Raw genomic sequence first — 19,010 nt, 5'->3', positions numbered from 1 at the left:
GTGGTGCATTAATTAAAGAGGCTGTTTAAGATGGGAAGAATAAATCAAAGTGAGGGAAAGAGCCTATCAAATGCATTGGTCCCTGAAAATTGTAAGCAATATATTGGCACAAAGTGTGTTAAAATAAAAGAGAAGAGCTTAATTGGTATGTCATTTCACATACCCTGCAAGCAAGTAGACAGAGAAGAGGAAAGCAGGGTCTCTTGTGATCTCTGGGCAAAATTTGCCCTAAATGTATAGGCAGATTGTCCTAAATATCAGCAAGACTGAGCCAGAATGCAAGCCCTATGCTAGAAATACAGATCATACAGCATGAAGGTAATTTATGCCACGTAACTTAAGTGGAGGAGGAAAGAGAATGATACTTCTTCAGAGCAGGTTGTGGGAATGACAAAGTATCTTGTTCTATGATGATAGGGTTTTTTTTGTAAACTATAAAATAAACAATCATAATCTATAGGTTCACCTCCCACTTGTGTTAAACACACATTAAAATGTGTAGTTATATGTGCATTACTAAGCTTTTCTGCTAATCACAGGTTAGGGTTTGCTTACCCATAGATAAAGGCACTACAGAGGTCAGTTAATATCAAATCTGCATCACCTCCTGATTAACCCATCCCAGAGAGTAAAAACCTTGCAGTACAATCAAGAATGATTCAAGGCACCATTAGAAATAGTTTGCTTACAGAAGACTCTTCTAATAAAGGTGGAAAGCAGTTGCACTCATTACATTTGGGGTACTTTGTGCTGATCTCGTCAGACTGACTTAGTAAGAGAGGGTGGAGTGTCTTTCACAGGTTCCACTATAAAGAATTAGTATCATTTAAATGTCCAGTATATACAAGAGCAGATCTCTTAGTGACACTGGTGTGGCTTAAATGAATTTGCACACCCTGGTGCCTACAGCAAAGCCAACACATTACAATGGAGAGAATTCAGTCCCCTTTGCCACAGCTAGTGCAGCAAAACAACTCATTTCAACAACCTAGAATTCTACATTTTAGTCTGACGTGGCTTATTGCATGGACATCTGCAGTGGGAGGCTGCAGTTACATAAGAGCGAGAGAATCAACCATTTAAAATTAGACTTGATGATAAAGTCTAGCCAGGGAAGGATAATCTAGATGACCCACTGGGATCTTTAAATACACAGAAACATGGGGAAGAGAGTTGGAAAGACTTCAGTGAGAGTTATTTCTGGCTGTTTATTTCTGCAGAATGATGTCTTTAGGGCATTATCTCCTTGTTGGATGTGAGTCCCCAGTATGTGCAAAGTGGTGAGAGTTAGTTGGAGGCCCCAAAGCATTTTGTGTGTGGTTCAGCACTTTCTCTAATGCCACATACAATTTCTATGAATAAATATATTGTTTACGGTGTGTTAAACCTAGGTATCTGTGTACTCTGCTGGCAAGCAATATTCTAGTGCTTCCAGGCCAAATTGAGCTGCAGGGTGCTGTTAAAACAAGTCCGGATAGCCATGCAAATTTCTCCATATTTATCTTTATGGGTTGTAAGGGCCTCACTTTGCTGGATCTAATGCAAGTGGCACCCTCCAAAATAACTATTAAATGTATTGCTGAGAGATAAAAATATCAGATGAGGGAGCCATCTCCCAAATAGCAGCATTTAAGTAATAAGTGCTATGTCTGCTCTAAGAAGAGTGCAGAATGGGATGGTTGGAATCAGGGACCTGCATGAGTTTTACATGTAGTGCTCCGATTACCCACTCTTGCAGCATTGGCGGCAAACAAAAGTGTCTTCAAAACTTCTGTCATCGAAATGGATTTGACAGGATGATATTGAAGCTGAATAAATATTTGCATTTTATAATTGTGTGTAATTTGAACGACTTGGATGGCTGAGAAATAATATTGTTTTTTAATAGGAACTGCAGCACAATTTGCACTAACTTCATATTCTCTGCTCAGTGAAACGTGGTCTGTGATGAATCTTTAGATCAGCTGACAGCTTAGATTTGGGCCCTGCATGAACAAATAAATGTCACCAACTTCTGTCCTCTAGATAGAAGCCCAACCCTGACCCCTAAGATCCGTTTCTCCAGGGCACCACACATTTCTCTCCAATTTTGACTCCCTTTTTATTTCATGTCCCACCCTCAACATTTCCCCCCAAAACCAAGGAGGGCTGAAAGAGGCTCATGTTGACAGCACTCAGAGTATGCTTGACACTTGACAGAGCTATTAAAAGGCCCTGTCCCAAAGAACTTATCCTCCCCTTCAACAAAGTCTGTTACAATCTTTGTGGATGTGACCCAACAAGCGAGGGTGAGTGCTATTGATACCTCAGATACAGATTATAAAATCTCATACTTCAGGCCATAAACCAATCTCTTACATCAGAGACCAGAATGAGACAGACATGGGATAGTCTGCTTCCCACAGTATGCCTCCTTACTTGTGTGTAAGTGCTACCTTTAGCGCTCCAAATGAAAACAAAGATGATTACTCTGGAAAAAAACTCATTACAGTCACTCCATTTTTAATATTTTTTTAATGTTTTCTTTATCACCATTGGTATCTTGCTACTGACTCAGGAGCTAAATGTAGCAATGGATAGATAGACCTAGGGCAGATCCAGACTGGCAATTCCCATGTTCCTAGCTTGCAGATAATTGGGTTTGGTGTGTGCATCTTGATTGTTCCATTCAGAGAGAGAGAGAGAGAGAGAGAGAGAGAGAAATAATTCAGTTCTTGGAAAGCATGTGGCAAAGTTGGAAGGGATTTGAATGATGACCCAGTGGTGGCTTCATAAGTAGACAGGGATTTTGTTCCTTGCAGAGTGGGCAGTATGCAAGAGGCGTGGAAGTGAGATAAGGAGCATGTCCATGCCCTACTTAGCACCCAGACAGAGCAGCACACAGCTCCTGTCAGGCAAAAAAAGGCACCCGATTCCTGCCTAATGCTAAGATCCCGATTTAGCATGGTCTGGGATTGCTGAAAGCGGTGCCCGGTCTCCCTTATTGTAGCTTTTGTGATGCCCTAAGACCACCAGGTTTGCCTAGACTGTGGCTGCTTTAACTTGTGTTTTGCAACAGTCATCTGCATAACTGCCTGGAAAACAGGATGTTGAACCTGAATCAGATAATATAGAGGCAAGGGCAGTATGGATATGGGCACTCAGGTCCACCCACTTGAAATTAGGAGGAAGGAGGAACCCGTATCTGAGTTTCCAGTCTAGAAAAACTTTCTGTGAAGTAACTGAATGCCATGGCAACATGTCATAATAAAGTGTCACCCTATGGTGCACTGCCAGAGTCGTGCCCAGCAAGCACACTGATGTTAGATCCCTCTCTGTGGATTAGGGAGAAGGAGGTGAGCTGAGTGTGCTGCTTTTTGTCTTTGCAATGGCAGGAGGCGCAAAGCCTGTGGTAGGATGCTTTTTACAAATTGTGAATCAAAAGGAAAAGCGGTGGAGGTTAATCCCACAAAAGATCCAGCAGTATCAGAGGGAGAGTTTTCCTGTAATATACCAGCTGCATTTGGTCATGTTGGGAATCCCACAGGAGCAGACACTTAAAGATTGGGCTCCCTCCCACCACTTTCACAAATGATAGGAGAACCCCTCTAGAGGGTGTGTGTCAGATCAGGATAAAGCTCAGACAAACAAGGTATGAAGCCAGGCAGCCACCTTCCTTAAGTAAAAAGCAGCTGTTTTTCCCAGCACCTTGTGTGTCTTGGAGGATCCAGAGCCTGTCTCCTGATAGGAGATGATTTACATTCTCTCCATCTGCTAGGAGCCTAATTATAATGGGGAATCAAACTAAAAGCATTTCCACAATACTTTAAACACTCAGAACTTCACAATACTTTGTCCTCTTGTATTACTTTACACATAATTCTTCTCAGCTCAGCGAGTTCCCACATGAGTCCCTCCCCACTCCGAACGAAAGCAAAGATGATTACTCTGGAAAAATCTAATTACAGTTGCTCCATTTTTAATATTTTTTTAATGTTTTCTTTATCACCATTGGTATCTTGCTACTGCTATGGACTCAGGAGCTAAATATAGCTCTTCTAATTATTACTTAGTGCATCATTTTGTGTAAACCCTGACAGTCTTGAGAAGATGCAGAGTTAGCTGCATTTCAGGGGTGAGTAAAATGATCTCGAATATGTATCAGCCATACCTGCCTTCAGAAAGGCGCAATGATATTTTTGTTTGGAAAGTGCATTGCTATCTCCAATGGAAGCGGGAGGTAGATGTACAAAGTATCATCATATAATTAGTTTCATAGGGGATATAGGTTGCTGTGAGTGCACCGAGTCTTATATACAGATAATCAAGAAAAAGGGGTTCCCCTTGGATAGAAATGGTATAGAGAAGGGAGGTAAGGAAGAGGAGCTCATGTGTTTTCCACTGAAATGATGTATTAAAGGTCACACTTTATGTTAAGGTTCAATTTCTAATTAACTGATAAGAGGGTTAATATATGATTTAATGAGGATTAAATTATAAACACTTGATTAGAGTCCAGCAGCTACATGGTTGCTTATAGTCAGCTATAACATCTTCTACTGATGTGAGTATAGCCACTTAAAACACACTTATGTCTATAATATGCTTTAGCATCAATTAATTTATTAACCCTTTACAAATTGAACCATAATATTAAGTATGACCAGATTAAATCTGATTTCTGTTCTTTCTTTCAGTGGCCAGCTCCAAACACTTCTCAAATCACGTCTTTCTTTCAATATTTACGGAGCTAAAATTTAAAGAGAACACAAGCAGGGAAACCAACACGGGTGCAAAATATTTGAATGTGCATTTGAAACCCAATTCTCTTCCTTTATGTTAAGATAATGGCTCAGATGAGCCATTTAATGCTTATTCCCCCAAATATCAGAGGGGTAGCTGTGTTAGTCTGGATCTGTAAAAAGCAACAGAGAGTCCTGTGGCACCTTTAAGACTAACAGATGTATTGGAGCATAAGCTTTCATGGGTGAATACCCACTTTGTCAGATGCAAGGTATTGACGAAGTGGGTATTCACCCACGAAAGCTTATGCTCCAATACATCTGTTAGTCTTAAAGGTGCCACAGGACTCTCTGTTGCTTATTCCCCCAAACACACTTTCTAATTTGTTGTGACTTCAAACAAAGTCCATTAAATTTAAAATATTTTAATTACTTTCCCTGTTTAGATGATTGCAAATGTTGAGGGAAAGTTATTACAGGAGTCCTGTATCCTTGCCTTACAGAGTGGGGTGAGAGGGCTAATAGTTTTCTTAGAACTTCAATGTTGTGAAAGGGATCCTAATTGCCCCTATTGGGCATATGCTCTCCTGTGCACTTCCAGACCCTCATCATCATAGGAAATCAGGGTAGCCAGGAATGCCTGAAGTTTTATACTGACCCATTACAGTAAGGGTTGTGTTGTGCATAGATGGTATGAATTCAGAAAAGGAGCAGTATGAAATGGTCCAAAAAGAAAAAGATAGGGAAATGTCTCCTGCATTCAGCCTGTTTTCCTTTTAATTTTAGCCTAACTGTGAGGTGCAATGTGCTGTATTTAAGTCTCTCGAGAGAAGTGTCTGAAGTCCCATCACTCAGATTTAAAATTGGACTAAAGGCAGCACTGGAAAATGTGCTGTACGGATTGATCTTGCACTGGCTCATGGAAGACTGGTTGACCTAAGTGAGGGGTCTCTTCCATCTCCAGTTTCAAGGATTCTGTAATGCTTACTGTGAAAGCTAGAGAGCCCCACGGTGGGGCAAGAATTTGGAATTCTGGAGTCTGATGGGGTAATAAATAAACTCCTCTGAGTGAAATACATTTCTTATTTTGTTAAAAGTTAAATTCTCTCTCATCATCCATGTTGCTGAGTGAAATTTAAGTTTGCAGTAATTTTAACATTGCAGTTTTCAATTGGAATTGACATTAATTAGTTTTGTGCTACTCGACATTCACAGAGACATTATTACAAAAGCAATTCCAGCAAAATCGTGTATATAATTATTATTTATCTCCTGCGTTACAGTTGTCACAGCTTCTCTCTCTCTCTCTTCCTTCTCCTTTCTGTTTCTCTGGGATGCATTTCTTTCACAGGAAGTTCCTTTCTCTCGTGTGTGGTGCAGTAACCAGCAGCCACTGCACTGTGCCTTTTCACTGGAGCGTTACACTCCCGCAACCACACAACTGTCCTGCAAGATCTGTGTTCGGCAAGTCAAGGGCCATGAGCAGATCCTACAGATCCAGACATCTATTCTAGAGGTAACTTTTTCATCTGGTTCTGTTCCCTATTCTGTCACTAAGTTGCTGCGTAACATTGGAGACAACCCCACAAATCTGCCTCAGTTTACCCTATGTAAAATAGTGTTGCCTTTATAGCTGTAGCCAGCATTTCCCTGCTGGAGAGCTGTAGCTTTTCAGCTCAGCTTCCCAGTGGAGGAGAGGTCATTGATGCAGAGTCTGGATATAGTAGAAGAGTAACTTGGTTTATTTACACACCCACACCAGTCATTGAACTGAGGTGGTCAAAAACATGTAGGCAAATCCTGCCATTCAAGAATCTCAATTCCTAATGAGCAAACTTTCCCTTGTTTTCTGATTAAAGTCAATTCATGAGGCAAAGGACAAAAATCTGCTGCTGCTCACACAATTCCCAAACTACCACCACCACACAGCATGTCTTACCAAACCTGAACATTTGCTCATAAGTAGAAGGACTTGGAAGACTGCGCATAGCATGACCACCTGGCGATGATTGTCATAACAATAGGTATCTCATCTATGCTTTTGGGACCTGCTTTATTAATGTGAGAAAAGCATTGTGAGATTTCTGGGCAAAAGGCACAATATGCATGTGCAAAGGTACATAACTAAAGGCATTATGCAGAGGAAGGGGGACTAGATAGGACCATAAGTAATACTACCATACAAAGATAATTTACTGCGGCAATGACAGACTGGCCTGAAGCAAGTAGGTATTCACAAGTACAAAGGAGAAGAGGTAGGGCACATTGTATTGTGCAGATGAGCGCAATGAGGCATGGACAGATTTTAGCCACAAGGCTATCCTTTCCTCCCCCTCCTTAACTCCAACTCTAGAATATGGTTATCTGTAGGCAGGTACGCTCAGATAGATCCTGATTGTGCAGGAGGTCCTTGCAGGATTGTGGCCTTATCATGTTAACTCAGTTTCTGGATTTAGTGCTGGATTTTTATTTTGGGCATCCAACGTCTAGCAGATCATCATGTTCAGGACTAACAGTTTCTTAAAACACCTGACAGCAGCATAGTACTTAGATGCCGTGACTTGATTTGCATTTGTTACCTTAATGTTCAATAAGAGCTTGTTTGTGATCAGCATGGAAAAGGACCTCTTCTGAATAATATGAGAACACAGGCTTCTCCTATGAAGCCTCGTGTTACGTATAATACATAATCTCGGTGCTGGATTTCAGGGAAAGAATATGAATTGTGGAAGAGGTTATCAATATTAGAGAGAGAGAATGTTGAAACTTTCAAGGATATGAAAACAAACTTTACACGGCACTTATTTTGTCCCAGAGGTTTCTTACAAATACAAAGGTGACAGAGCAACAAATTTACAATGTGGTGAAGCCCTTTCAAAAAACAAGTGTAAAATGTGGTGTTCATTATATGAGGCCCTTGTGGTTAATGCATTGGATTGGGACTCCAAAGACTGGAGTTCAGTTCCTAGCTCTGCCAAGCACAGACTCCTTGCATGGGAAAGTCACTTAATCTCTTTGTACCCTCAGTTTCCCACCTATAAAATAGGGATAGTGGAGGCATTTTCTGTCATGTCAATTTACATTGTAAGCTCTTCAGGCCACTGGACTGTCTGTCACTGCATTTGTATAGCACCTAGCAAAATGGGGCATTGATATTGTAATTCAGATAATACATAGGAGTAATGTTTTCAATTAGCTTGATTTTTTCATATCTCCCTTGTTTGCCATTGGGGATTTTTGTTGGGTCTTTGTTTCCCCCTGCATGACTCAGTCCAACAGTCATGAAGGCCATTCAGTTTGATATAATTGTCCCTTTTCATGATTTCATAATAGTTGATTATTAAAAAAAAAAACACAATATGGCCAGCTCAAGTCCCCCACCTATTTGCCATAACTTCTTGCAGATTTCTGTCATCTATTTTTCCTCAGTTTAATGTTGCAGTTGTGGTTTTTTAAGGAAGACTAGCTGTCCATAAACCCCAGGTGCATGTTAGAATAAGAAAACTTGCCATATTAGTGAATCTGTTTGAAGAGGGCATTCTATCTCCAAAGGTGATGGAAGGAGGAGGATAATTTGACTGCAAAAAAAAAAAAGGGGGGGGGGGGAGGCCTGAATACTTGAACTTCTCATTGCTTTACAATTCCCACAGCTAACCAGATAGCAGTGGCTTATCTCAGAAGTGCAGGGTATGAAAATCTACTGTTCTTCTGCATATTTAATTTAAACAATCAGAAAAGGTGATGTATCTACAGCATTCCTATTACTTTGCATGGATGCCTTTTAGGATGTATCATAAATGTTATATGACGATACTGGTAACATCACTATAATTTAATATTTATACTTCAGTAGCATCCAGTGGGGCCTCAATTCAGAATGAGGCACTATTAATTCAGATGTCTACACACACAGACAGTCCCTGCCCTGTATAGCTTAAAGTCTCATGAACTGAAAAGAGATGAAGATGGGGAAAGGATACCATGTTGAAATGTGAATTAAGTCAGAAAAGCTTGTAAAACAGAGGAAATTTATATCTGTATCCATGTTTGTTATTTCCAGATCATAAGTGGAAATACTTACTTTATAGTATGCAGTATAGTTGTGTCGGTCCCAGGATATTAGAGAGACAAGGTGGGTGAGGTAATATCTTTTATTGAACTGACTTCTGAGCCACGCAGAGCTCTTCTTTAGTTCTGGGAAAGAAACTCCCAGCATCACAAGAAAATGCAAGTTGGAACAGATTGTGTAGCATAAATAGTTAGCTTATATTGTAAGAGACTATTCAAGGTAGAGTGGCCTGTTAACACCTCTGCGGTCATAGGAGATTATGGCTTATTACAACAATCTGTAACCCGCTCAATCCATCATTTTTGGTGTCTAGCACAGTAATGAATTTAAGTTCTCAGGTTCATCTTTTGAAAGTGTGGTGCAGGTTTCCTTTGAGGATGAGGACTGATAGGTTAGATAGGATGGTTTTATCAGTGAACACTTTTCATAAAGTGATCACTCTGTCTTATTTTCTTGTGCAAGTTCATTCAAGAGCATAGTGATTGTCTGATTTCACCCACATAATTGGTATTGGGGCAATTACTGCACTGGATGAGGTATAGCACATGTTGTGATAGGCAGGTGTATGGGGGGCAGGGGTTGGTCATTGTAGCAGTGGACTTACATATGCAGGTTTTGCATCTGTTGCACTTTGAGTTGATGTCTCCTGGTTGTCAGCACTACAAACTGCACCTGGGATCTCCAGTTCAAGCTGGGCTCTGTCTGCCTCCAAACCAATAAATATCACCACTAGTGATAAGGCAACCTGCAATCAAAACAAATTGGATAATGATGCCGAAGGTGGAATAGAATCCCACTCATTCTCCCATAGCTGTGTTGCCTCTTGAAAGTTTAACATGAGTGAAAACAGTACACTCAAGCAAATATAACTCAGCACCATCACTTCATATTTATTTTCTTCTACATTCATTACCTCTTTGGGTGTTTGCCTGAGTAATAAACACACCTGGGTCAAAATAGTCATGACAAATTATCCAACCAATTTAGACTTTTTTCCTGTTAATTTATGGGTCACAAACATAGCACAATTTTATGAATTTGGTAAACATATATTTTATTTGATGGGTTATTTGCAAACTGCTTTTATGACCAAAGTACTTGTCGTGAGTATTCATTTGATTATTGATCACCAGTCATGAGTTATTATTTCTGCTTCCTTGGATGAACTTTTTTTCAGCCAGAAGTACTTCATAAAAGGTTATATTTCATTGCATCAGGAAACTAAATTCATTTCTTAATTAAGTGAATCTTAGCTACTTCGGGGATTATATAAATACCTAAATGCAGAAGATAGTTGTCTAAAACAAATGGGTAGGTTGAGGGGACTATAGGTCTGAAAATCTCTGTTCTCAGTACAGCCCAGTGTGTGTGAATGTTTAAGTTCATGAGCAGAGAATAAAGGACAAATTGAAATGCAAGTAATTCAGCAAACTTTCTGTAAACAAGTTTAAACACTCAGTGGGACTGGAAGGGACCTTGATAGGTCATCTACTCAAGTCCTACATTTCTATGATTCTATTTGACTGTTTCAACTAAAGTATTTCAAATTTGGCACATTGTGACATAATCAGAAAAGAAACAGTACATTCAATCAGTACATGGCATTATAGCTGTGTGTGTCTTAATGCTAAAAGGAAAGTTATTACTAATCAGTGTTGACAAAGAGAACGGTCCAGTGGTTAAGACACTAACCTATAACTTGGGAGACCTGTACTTAAGTCCCAGCCACACCACAGACTTCCAGTGAATTTCAGGGAACTCACTTAATCTTTCTGTGCCTCAGTTCCCAAACTATAAAATGGGATAATAGCAGTGCCCTACCTCAAAGAGGTGCTGTACAGCATTCATGTACTATAAAAGGACCTTAGATACCTGCTGATCTATTAACCGTTTTGTTTTTATCTCGTGTGTAGAATGAGAGAGAAACCATCACTTTGTTTGCACGTGAGGACAGCAACTTCCCTACACAAACTGGTCCAAAAGCCTTCAAAATCCCATACTCCATTAGACAGAGAATATGTGCGACATTTGACACACCCAATGCTAAAGGCAAAGACTGGCAGATGTTAGCACAGAAAAACAGCATCAACAGGTAATGGAAGGCAAGTTTGAAAGGTGAACATTGACATACACAATGGGAATAATCTGCTGCTATGATTTTTTGTTTGTTTGCTTGTCTAAAATATATTTGAATTAGAATGACTATACTTTATCTGGAGGAGAGAGAGGTTGCTGTTTGCAGTTCATACATCTGTTTTTGTGATTAACAATTGAAGTTTACCCTGAGAATGTGTGTTTTGGGCCAATCCTGCATGGTATTAACTTGAAAGTTCAGACTTCTTCATCTACGTTCTGGAACGTCTTCTCCAATACATACACATGCTGTCTTAGCAAAATAGGCAATTGCAGAAGCCAGGGAGATTTCTACATTGCTGTGTGATAAAGATAGTTTGAATTGGAATGTGAGGAAAAAATTACATTAGTCTGTGGAGAGAACAGGCCAAATAATTTTTTAGTGTGTGTCAAACCCTAAGGGACGTATGATATACTAACTGATACTTTTGTCAGGTTAAAAAAGTATGTTTAAAAAAATTTCCCATCTGTGCTACCCATAGTACAGCATTATTAAATGTGAGAGAACATCAAATTTATGCTTCTTGTTTGTTTTTTTCCACTTGATGAAAATGGACTAGTTAGTCTTACTTTCTGCTTCTCATGAAAATAGTACAGGATAATATTTAAATATGTCCAAATAATTGGTTTTCATTGGTTGGGTGAACTTCATGAGAACATCTCAATGTTACAGTGGTCTAATAAAGGCAAAAATTAAGAAGGCTAGTGAGAAGCAGGATGGTTTATAGGTTAAGATACTGGAGTGGGACTCAGGAATCAGTTACTAGTTCTGCCACATATGCTCTTGGATATAGTGAAGCAAAGAAAATAATCTCTCTATGCCTCAAGTCCTCATTTGTAAAATAGGGGGGCTCAGACAAATACTGATTCCTCACATGGGTAAGTCCCTTATTATCCTCCCATTTGCTGTCAGATACCCAAATATCCCTTCCCTGTAGTTAGGAACATGAAATAACTGTATAAAGTCTGACACAATGTATGGTAACTCTTGGTAAATTTTGACTTTTTATAAAAACAAATTCTGCAAAGACTTTCCACTAAAGCCTAAATCTTTGCTCTAAACCACCCAACAGTTCACCTGGATGCCTAACTTGGCAGCACTCTGTATAGCTGATGTTCAGGATAATCCCTTTGCTCCCTTGTGCTAGTAATTCTGACTAAGCATCTCCCCCCAGTCTAGTTGAAGCTTACATTCCAAAGGTGCTTTCATATTCCCATTTTCAATACTTACAGTGTAGAGCTGGTTTTCATTTACTTTGAAAATACTTCAACTGCAAGCTAAAGACCAGAGAAAGAACTATGGAAGTGCAGTGTTGTTTTGTTATTTTAACATTTTAGACGTTTCCCTTGCTCTAACTGTTGGTTGTTCCTCATATTCCTTTGTTACAGAGCAAGAGTTGGTACTCAGTAAAAGCTCATAAGCAACAAGCTCCACTTCTTCTGAGGAAGGGATGATTTAGAGAGCGTACATGGTATTGTAACTTAACTCTCAACTCTTTTCTTCTCTTAAGTGAAAAGTCTTAAGTGAAGAAAAGAGGTAAGAGAAGAAAAGACTTACGTGAAGAAAGAGGGAAGAGTTAAGTGAAAAGTGGTAAGTGAAACAAAGACTAAAGAGAAGAAAACTTAAGTGAAGAAAAGAAGAAGAAAACTCTTAACTCTTCTCTTACCTCTTAACATTTCTTCTCTCTTCTCTTACCTATTCCCTCTTACCTCGTTTCTCCTCTTAAGAGAAGGAAGAGTTTTCTTCTCTTAAGAGGGAAGACTTAAAAGTAGAAACGAGGTAAGAGAAGAAAACTCTTACCTCGTTTCTACTCTTAAGTCTTCCCTCTTAAGTCTTTTCTGCTCTTAAGTGAAGAAAGAGGGAAGAGAAGAAAAGGTAAGAGGGGAGAGTTAAGAGCAGAAAAGACTTAAGAGGGAAGACTTTAAGAGTAGAAACGAGGTAAGAGTTTTCTTCTCTTACCTCGTTTCTACTCTTAAGAGGGAAGACTTAAGTCTTTTCTGCTCTTAACTCTCCCCTCTTACCTTTTCTTCTCTTCCCTCACTTAAGTGAAGAAAGAGGGAAGAGTTAAGTCTTTTCTTCTCTTTTGTCTTTGTTTCCTCTCTTACCTCTCTTCTTCACTTAACTCTCCCCTCTTTCACTTAAGAGTTAAGTCTTTTCTACTCTTCCCTCTCTTAAGTGAAGAAGAGAGGTAAGAGTAACAAAGACAAAAGAGAAGAAAACTCTTAAGTGACAGAGGGAAGAATTAAGTGAAGAAGAGGTAAGAGAGGGAAAAGTTAAGTCTTTTCTACTCTTACCGCTCTTCTTCACTTAACTCTTCCCTCTTTCTTCTCTTAAGTCTTTTCTTAAGAGAAGAAACCAGTTAAGTGAAGAAGAGAGGTAAGAGTTGAAAAGACTTAAGTCTTCCCTCTTTTCTCTCAAGTGAAGAAGAGGGAAGAAAAGAAAAGACTTAAGTCTTTTCAACTCTTACCTCTCTTCTTCACTTAACTGGTTTCTTCTCTTAAGAAAAGACTTAAGAGAAGAAAGAGGGAAGAGTTAAGTGAAGAAGAGCGGTAAGAGTAGAAAAGACTTAACTTTTCCCTCTCTTACCTCTTCTTCACTTAAGAGTTTTCTTCTCTTTTGTCTTTGTTACTCTTACCTCTCTTCTTCACTTGAGAGGGAAGAGTAGAAAAGACTTAACTCTTAAGTGAAAGAGGGGAGAGTTAAGTGAAGAAGAGAGGTAAGAGAGGAAACAAAGACAAAAGAGAAGAAAAGACTTAACTCTTCCCTCTTTCTTCACTTAAGAGGGGAGAGTTAAGAGTAGAAAAGAAGAAAACTCTTAACCTCTTTTCTTCACTTAACTCTTACCTCTTCCCTTACCTCTTTCCTCTCTTACCTTGTTTCTACTCTTACCTCTTAAGAGAAGAAAACGTAAGTGAAGAAAAGAGGTTAAGAGTTTTCTTCTTTTCTACTCTTAAGTGAAGAAAGAGGGAAGAGAAGAAAAGGTAAGAGGGGAGAGTTAAGAGCAGAAAAGACTTAAGAGGGAAGACTTAAGAGTAGAAACGAGGTAAGAGAAGAAAACTCTTACCTCGTTTCTACTCTTAAGTCTTCCCTCTTAAGTCTTTTCTGCTCTTAACTCTCCCCTCTTACCTTTTCTTCTCTTCCCTCTTTCTTCACTTAAGAGTAGAAAAGACTTGAGAAGAAAGAGTTAAGTGAAGAGAAGACTTTTCCCTCTTTTCTTCTCTTAGGAGTTAAGAGTAGAAAAGACTTAACTCTTCCCTCTCTTACCTCTTCTTCACTTAAGAGTTTTCTTCTCTTTTGTCTTTGTTTCACTTAAGTCTTTTCTACTCTTCCCTCTCTCTTCTCTTAAGAGAAGAAACCAGGTAAGAGAAGAAAAGAAGGAAGACTTAAGTCTTAAGAGAAGAAAGAGGGAAGAGAAGAAACCAGTTAAGTGAAGAAGAGAGGTAAGAGGGAAGAGTTAAGTGAAACAAAGACTAAAGAGAAGAAAAGAGGGAAGAGTTAAGTGAAGAAAGAGGTAAGACTTAAGTGAAGAAGACTTACAAGAAGAAAGAAGAAAGGTAAGAGGGAAGAGTTGAGTTAAGAGACGAAAACTCTTCCCTCTTTTCTTCATTTGTTTCTTCACTTAACTCTTCAGTCTTTTCTTCTCTTACCTCTTCCCTCTCAAGTCTTTTACCTATTACCTCTTTTCTTCTCTTAAGAGTTGAGAGGGAAGAGAAGAAACGAGTTAAGAGGGAAGAGTTAAGTGAAGAAACAAATGAAAAAAAGAGGGAAGAGTTTTCTTCCCTCTTTCATTAAATGAGACCAGTGCAATATGGAAGAGATTAATATTTTTCATTGTTTCAATTCCCCCTTGGTACCAATACTTTTTGAGGAGACAGTGTACTTGCAATGTTTTCCTGTTCATTAGAGACAATTTGATAGCTTTTCTCAGGTACTCTGTGCTATAAAAAGCAAATCTTTCCATCCGGCCCCATGGATTATTATTCTAGTCTCAGAATTCTTTCTACTGAGTGAGTAGTTTCTACTCATTTAAAATTAGTGTCCAACGCAGAGAAGAATAGGCTGGAGGAAATAAGGATGCACTGGCAGGGGGTGGGAGATGACTTAATACACTTCACAGAAGGATGACTTCCCCTTTGATCTTCCCTTAGGAGCAGTGTCTATTATTGGGATAGATGGGATGTGAAAGCATGTGCATTGCTAATGGAACACACTGTTTTAATAGACAGCATCTCTGCACAAAACATATGTTTGGAATAAGATGTAAGCTCCTATTCAAATTTTCACTGTTTTCAACCAATGTCAGCCAGCCACTTGACCTTCGAAGGATGGACATCACCTGAGCTCCCACTTTGAGCATAGGTTAGGATCTCATATTGGAATAGCTGACCCTGCCTTACTGAGAAATGGCATGTCTTTCCAAGCATGTTAGAAAGTATCCAACTCTAGTTTGCCGCTGGTATTTTTTTTCTTTATAGTCCATGCACAATAAATCATAGCACTGGAAGGGACCTTGAGAGGTCATCTAGTCCAGTCCCCTGCCTCATGGCAGGACTAAGTATTATCTAGACCATTCCTGACAGGTTCTTGTCTAACCTGCTCTTAAAAATCTCCAATGATGGAGATTCCACAACCTCCCTAGGCAATTTATTCCAGTGCTTAACCACCCTGAGAGGAAGTTTTTCCTAATGTCCAACCTAAACCTCCTTTGCTTCTTGTCCTATCCTCAGAGGTTAAAAAGAACATTTTTTCTCCCTCCTCTTTGTAATAACCTTTTAAGTACTTGAGAAGACTGAGGGGGGACATTATAACAGTTTTCTTTTCCAGACTAAACAAACCCAATTTTTTCAATTTTCCCTTAACCTTTAATAATTTTTGTCGCTCTTCTCCAGTTACTCCACATCCTTCAAGAAATGTGGCACCCAGAACTGGACACAATACTCCAGTTGAGGCCTAATTAGCGCAGAGTAGAGCAGAAGAATTGCTTATCTTGTCTTGCTTTTAACACTCCTGCTAATACATCCCAGATTGATGTCTGCAGTGTGCTAGCCATTTCAAAGACACAGTTTGTTTACATAGCATCCAAAGCCACAGATATATTTTTGGAACAAATAAATACAGGGGGCTTCACTTTATTTTTACATTGTTTTTTCTTTTGCATCATTATGATTTTTATTACTAATGAAAAGCCTGGAAAGAGTGTTTCCAGCATTGTCAGCAGACGGAACACAGAATTTACCAGAGCCATAGTTATTATTCCAGTCTACAATACACCAATGGCACACCAGCATAGCAACAAGCATGAACAAAGTCATTGTACACTACTTCCCCTCATTAGCAAAAATACCCTTGCAGATAACTTTCTGATTGTGCTGCAAACTCTACATTGTGTATCAAAGCCCTGATGCTAACATTAAGTTGTTGTATAAAATGCAGATACACACAATAGTCTGCAGGCAGTGATCATCTGAAAATTTCAAAGTACGGCCACTCATTCACACACACAAGCAAATTCTGACCTTCCATCTTTCAAAGGCAGTGGCTCACAGAATCCAGGGTTAAATGGAGCTTCTCTGAACATATTGGTAGCAGTATGGTGGAGAAGAGAACAGGAGAAACTGACACTCTCACACACACTCCCCAATCTTCGTATGGTAAAGTTTTTTTTTTATCCCCACAAAATAATTCCACTAATAGATAGATAGATAGATATAAAAAGGTCAGATTCTGACTTTCCTACATTGAGTAGCATCTTACTCAGCAAGTAGCATATTGACTTCATTGGAACTACTCATCAAGCCAGATATAACTCTACACCTGACAATGCACAGAAATCATTAATTCTACTTCACTATAGGGATTTTCTATATTAAGAGTCATATATCTATATAAACACACAGTTCACTATTCCTGTATAACATTCTGCCATTTAAAAGTGTTGTACACACTGCAGGGAAAAAAAAGAAAAAAACACCAACAAAACCTGTGAAAAGAAGGGGGTTTCGTCTGTTCTTTTTCTACCCTCGAGTAACAGCAGGTAGAAGGTGTTTGCTTAAATGTTTGCCACCAAAGTTTTTTCTAGCTGTGCCTAAATGATAAATTGCTCAGCTATACTATGCTTTGTTTGGAGGAAGTTAAATTCTCTTCCATTATTACCTTTGAATGTAAACTAGCAAAGCACATCTGCACTTTTTATTTAACTCCACTCTAGTTTGCAAGTGGTTGGGTCGTTAGGATAAACTGTACCGTTACTTACATTGAAATCATCACAGCAGGGGAAATGCTTCCCTCAGCTGCTATAGGATACAGCAGGGGCTTTTCTCACATGCATAGGTGGAACTGAGCAAAGATGACCTGATGTGTGTGTTGATTCATTATCAGGTTAGATTTTTTTTCAGCAGGCTTTCATCAGTAAATATTGATTTAAACTCCAATACCGGAAGGTTTAGTCATAACATTGTGGCAGGAATTATGCGATAAAGATCTATGGGTAATTACCTAAGAGGGTCGCGTCCTGGTGGCAAAGCTCCTTTGTTGTCCGCAGTGGCTGAGGGGAGTTCAATGCTATGTAATAACAGATGTGGGCCTTTTAGGGAGATGCGTGATGATTTCATCGGCTGAATGGATTCTGCATTAGAAAAAATCCAGTGGGAAAGGCAGCATACAAAATTGCAGTCTAGTGAAATGATCCAGTAGTACTTGGAATAAGCATTTAAGTTACAGTTTTGACATTTCATTATAGAAATAAATAGGTCTATCAAACCTTAACATTTCTTTTCTATTCTATGATTTAATCACTTTCCTCTCCTTGCTCGTGTGTGTATATTACATACACACACAATATAAAAAGATTAGGCACATGTATATTTGCTTTTCAGACAATCATCCACGTATATCTATGGTGCTGACATACATATATACAAGTGGATGTGTCAAAGTGAGGTATTATGGCAGAGGCTTAGGATAATATGCATTTAAAAACCAGTTTGCAGAGCATTATTTGCAAGGAACTTGGCAGAACAAAGTTCCATAAATCATGAGCATGTATCTTTTAAGAAAATCAAAATATACAAATGAAGAGTCCCAGCAAAACAAATGATACCCATAACTCATCACCACAGATATCAGTAAGAAGTCAATTTCTTGACACTCAATTGCATACACACAAATATATTACATATATAAAGTTTACCTATACTACCTCATAGAGTTGCTTTGCTGCCTAAATTATGTAGCATTAGTGGCCATGGCAAATTCTTAATATACACACACATCCTCATTTATCCTTCTCTGATAAACTGAACCCATGTCAACTGAAGGTTAGGCATTTCCATGCACTGCTACTTCCTCCCACTTATTCGAGTCCTGTATTTATGACGCTGGGCGGGGGGGGGGGGGGGGAGAGGGAAAGGGTGTCTCAAATTGTTTTAGAAAAACAAAGCTATATTGTAAAGAAAATTGGCATTTAAAGAATCTGGCAGCTGTCCCTCAACTGTCCATACAGTTCACTTCATTGTCTAAAAATGTATCTGTAGACAGACATGATAGAAAGGAATTGATGCTGTTACCTCTGAATGTGAAACTGACCTTCTGTCTAACCCTTTTGTTTTACCTTGCCTCTTCCTTTTTTTTTTTTAGGAATCTCTCTTACTTTGCTACACAAAGCAGCCCATCTGCTGTCATTTTGGACCTGTGGGAAGCCCGACATCAGCATGATGGTGACCTTGACTCTCTAGCCTGTGCCCTGGAAGAGATAGGACGGACACACTCCAAAATCTCAAATATTACAGAAACTCAGATTGAGGAGACCGACTTCAGCTACAGCAGGCAAAATGGACTTTAGTCATCTCTTTTCCATTCAAGAACCGATGGCCAGCTTTGACTTTGACATTAGCAAATTTCTACGAGCAGGGAGGAAATAAGGGTTTTATGCACATTGCATACAGGGAATCAGACCTTCATTTCTACCACCTGTTTTTTATTTGGAGGAGCAGAAGAAACCCCAGAGTAAATCACCACAGTAACAAGGAAAATGCAATCATCTCTGTGACTCCACAATCCTCCCAGAATTAAAACTCATGTGAGAGTA

At 39.1% G+C, this 19,010-nt stretch overlaps 1 protein-coding gene across 1 annotated transcript in view; it reads left to right on the top strand.

Moving 5' to 3' along the window:
* Positions 1-18,764, top strand: part of UNC5D (unc-5 netrin receptor D) — a 159,709-nt gene extending 140,945 nt beyond the window's left edge. Inside the window, exons 14-16 of the mRNA XM_065398784.1 lie at positions 6,073-6,237; positions 10,704-10,882; positions 18,560-18,764. Of these exons, the coding sequence (XP_065254856.1) occupies positions 6,073-6,237; positions 10,704-10,882; positions 18,560-18,764 (549 nt within the window). The remainder of the gene's footprint in view (positions 1-6,072; positions 6,238-10,703; positions 10,883-18,559) is intronic.
* The last annotated feature ends 246 nt before the right edge of the window (positions 18,765-19,010 follow it).

This window comes from Emys orbicularis, chromosome 2, assembly GCF_028017835.1.
Source record: "Emys orbicularis isolate rEmyOrb1 chromosome 2, rEmyOrb1.hap1, whole genome shotgun sequence".
Classification (NCBI taxonomy): Eukaryota; Metazoa; Chordata; order Testudines; family Emydidae; genus Emys; species Emys orbicularis.
The sequence above is the reverse complement of the archived record's forward strand: the minus strand, read 5'-3'. Positions and strand labels throughout refer to the sequence as shown.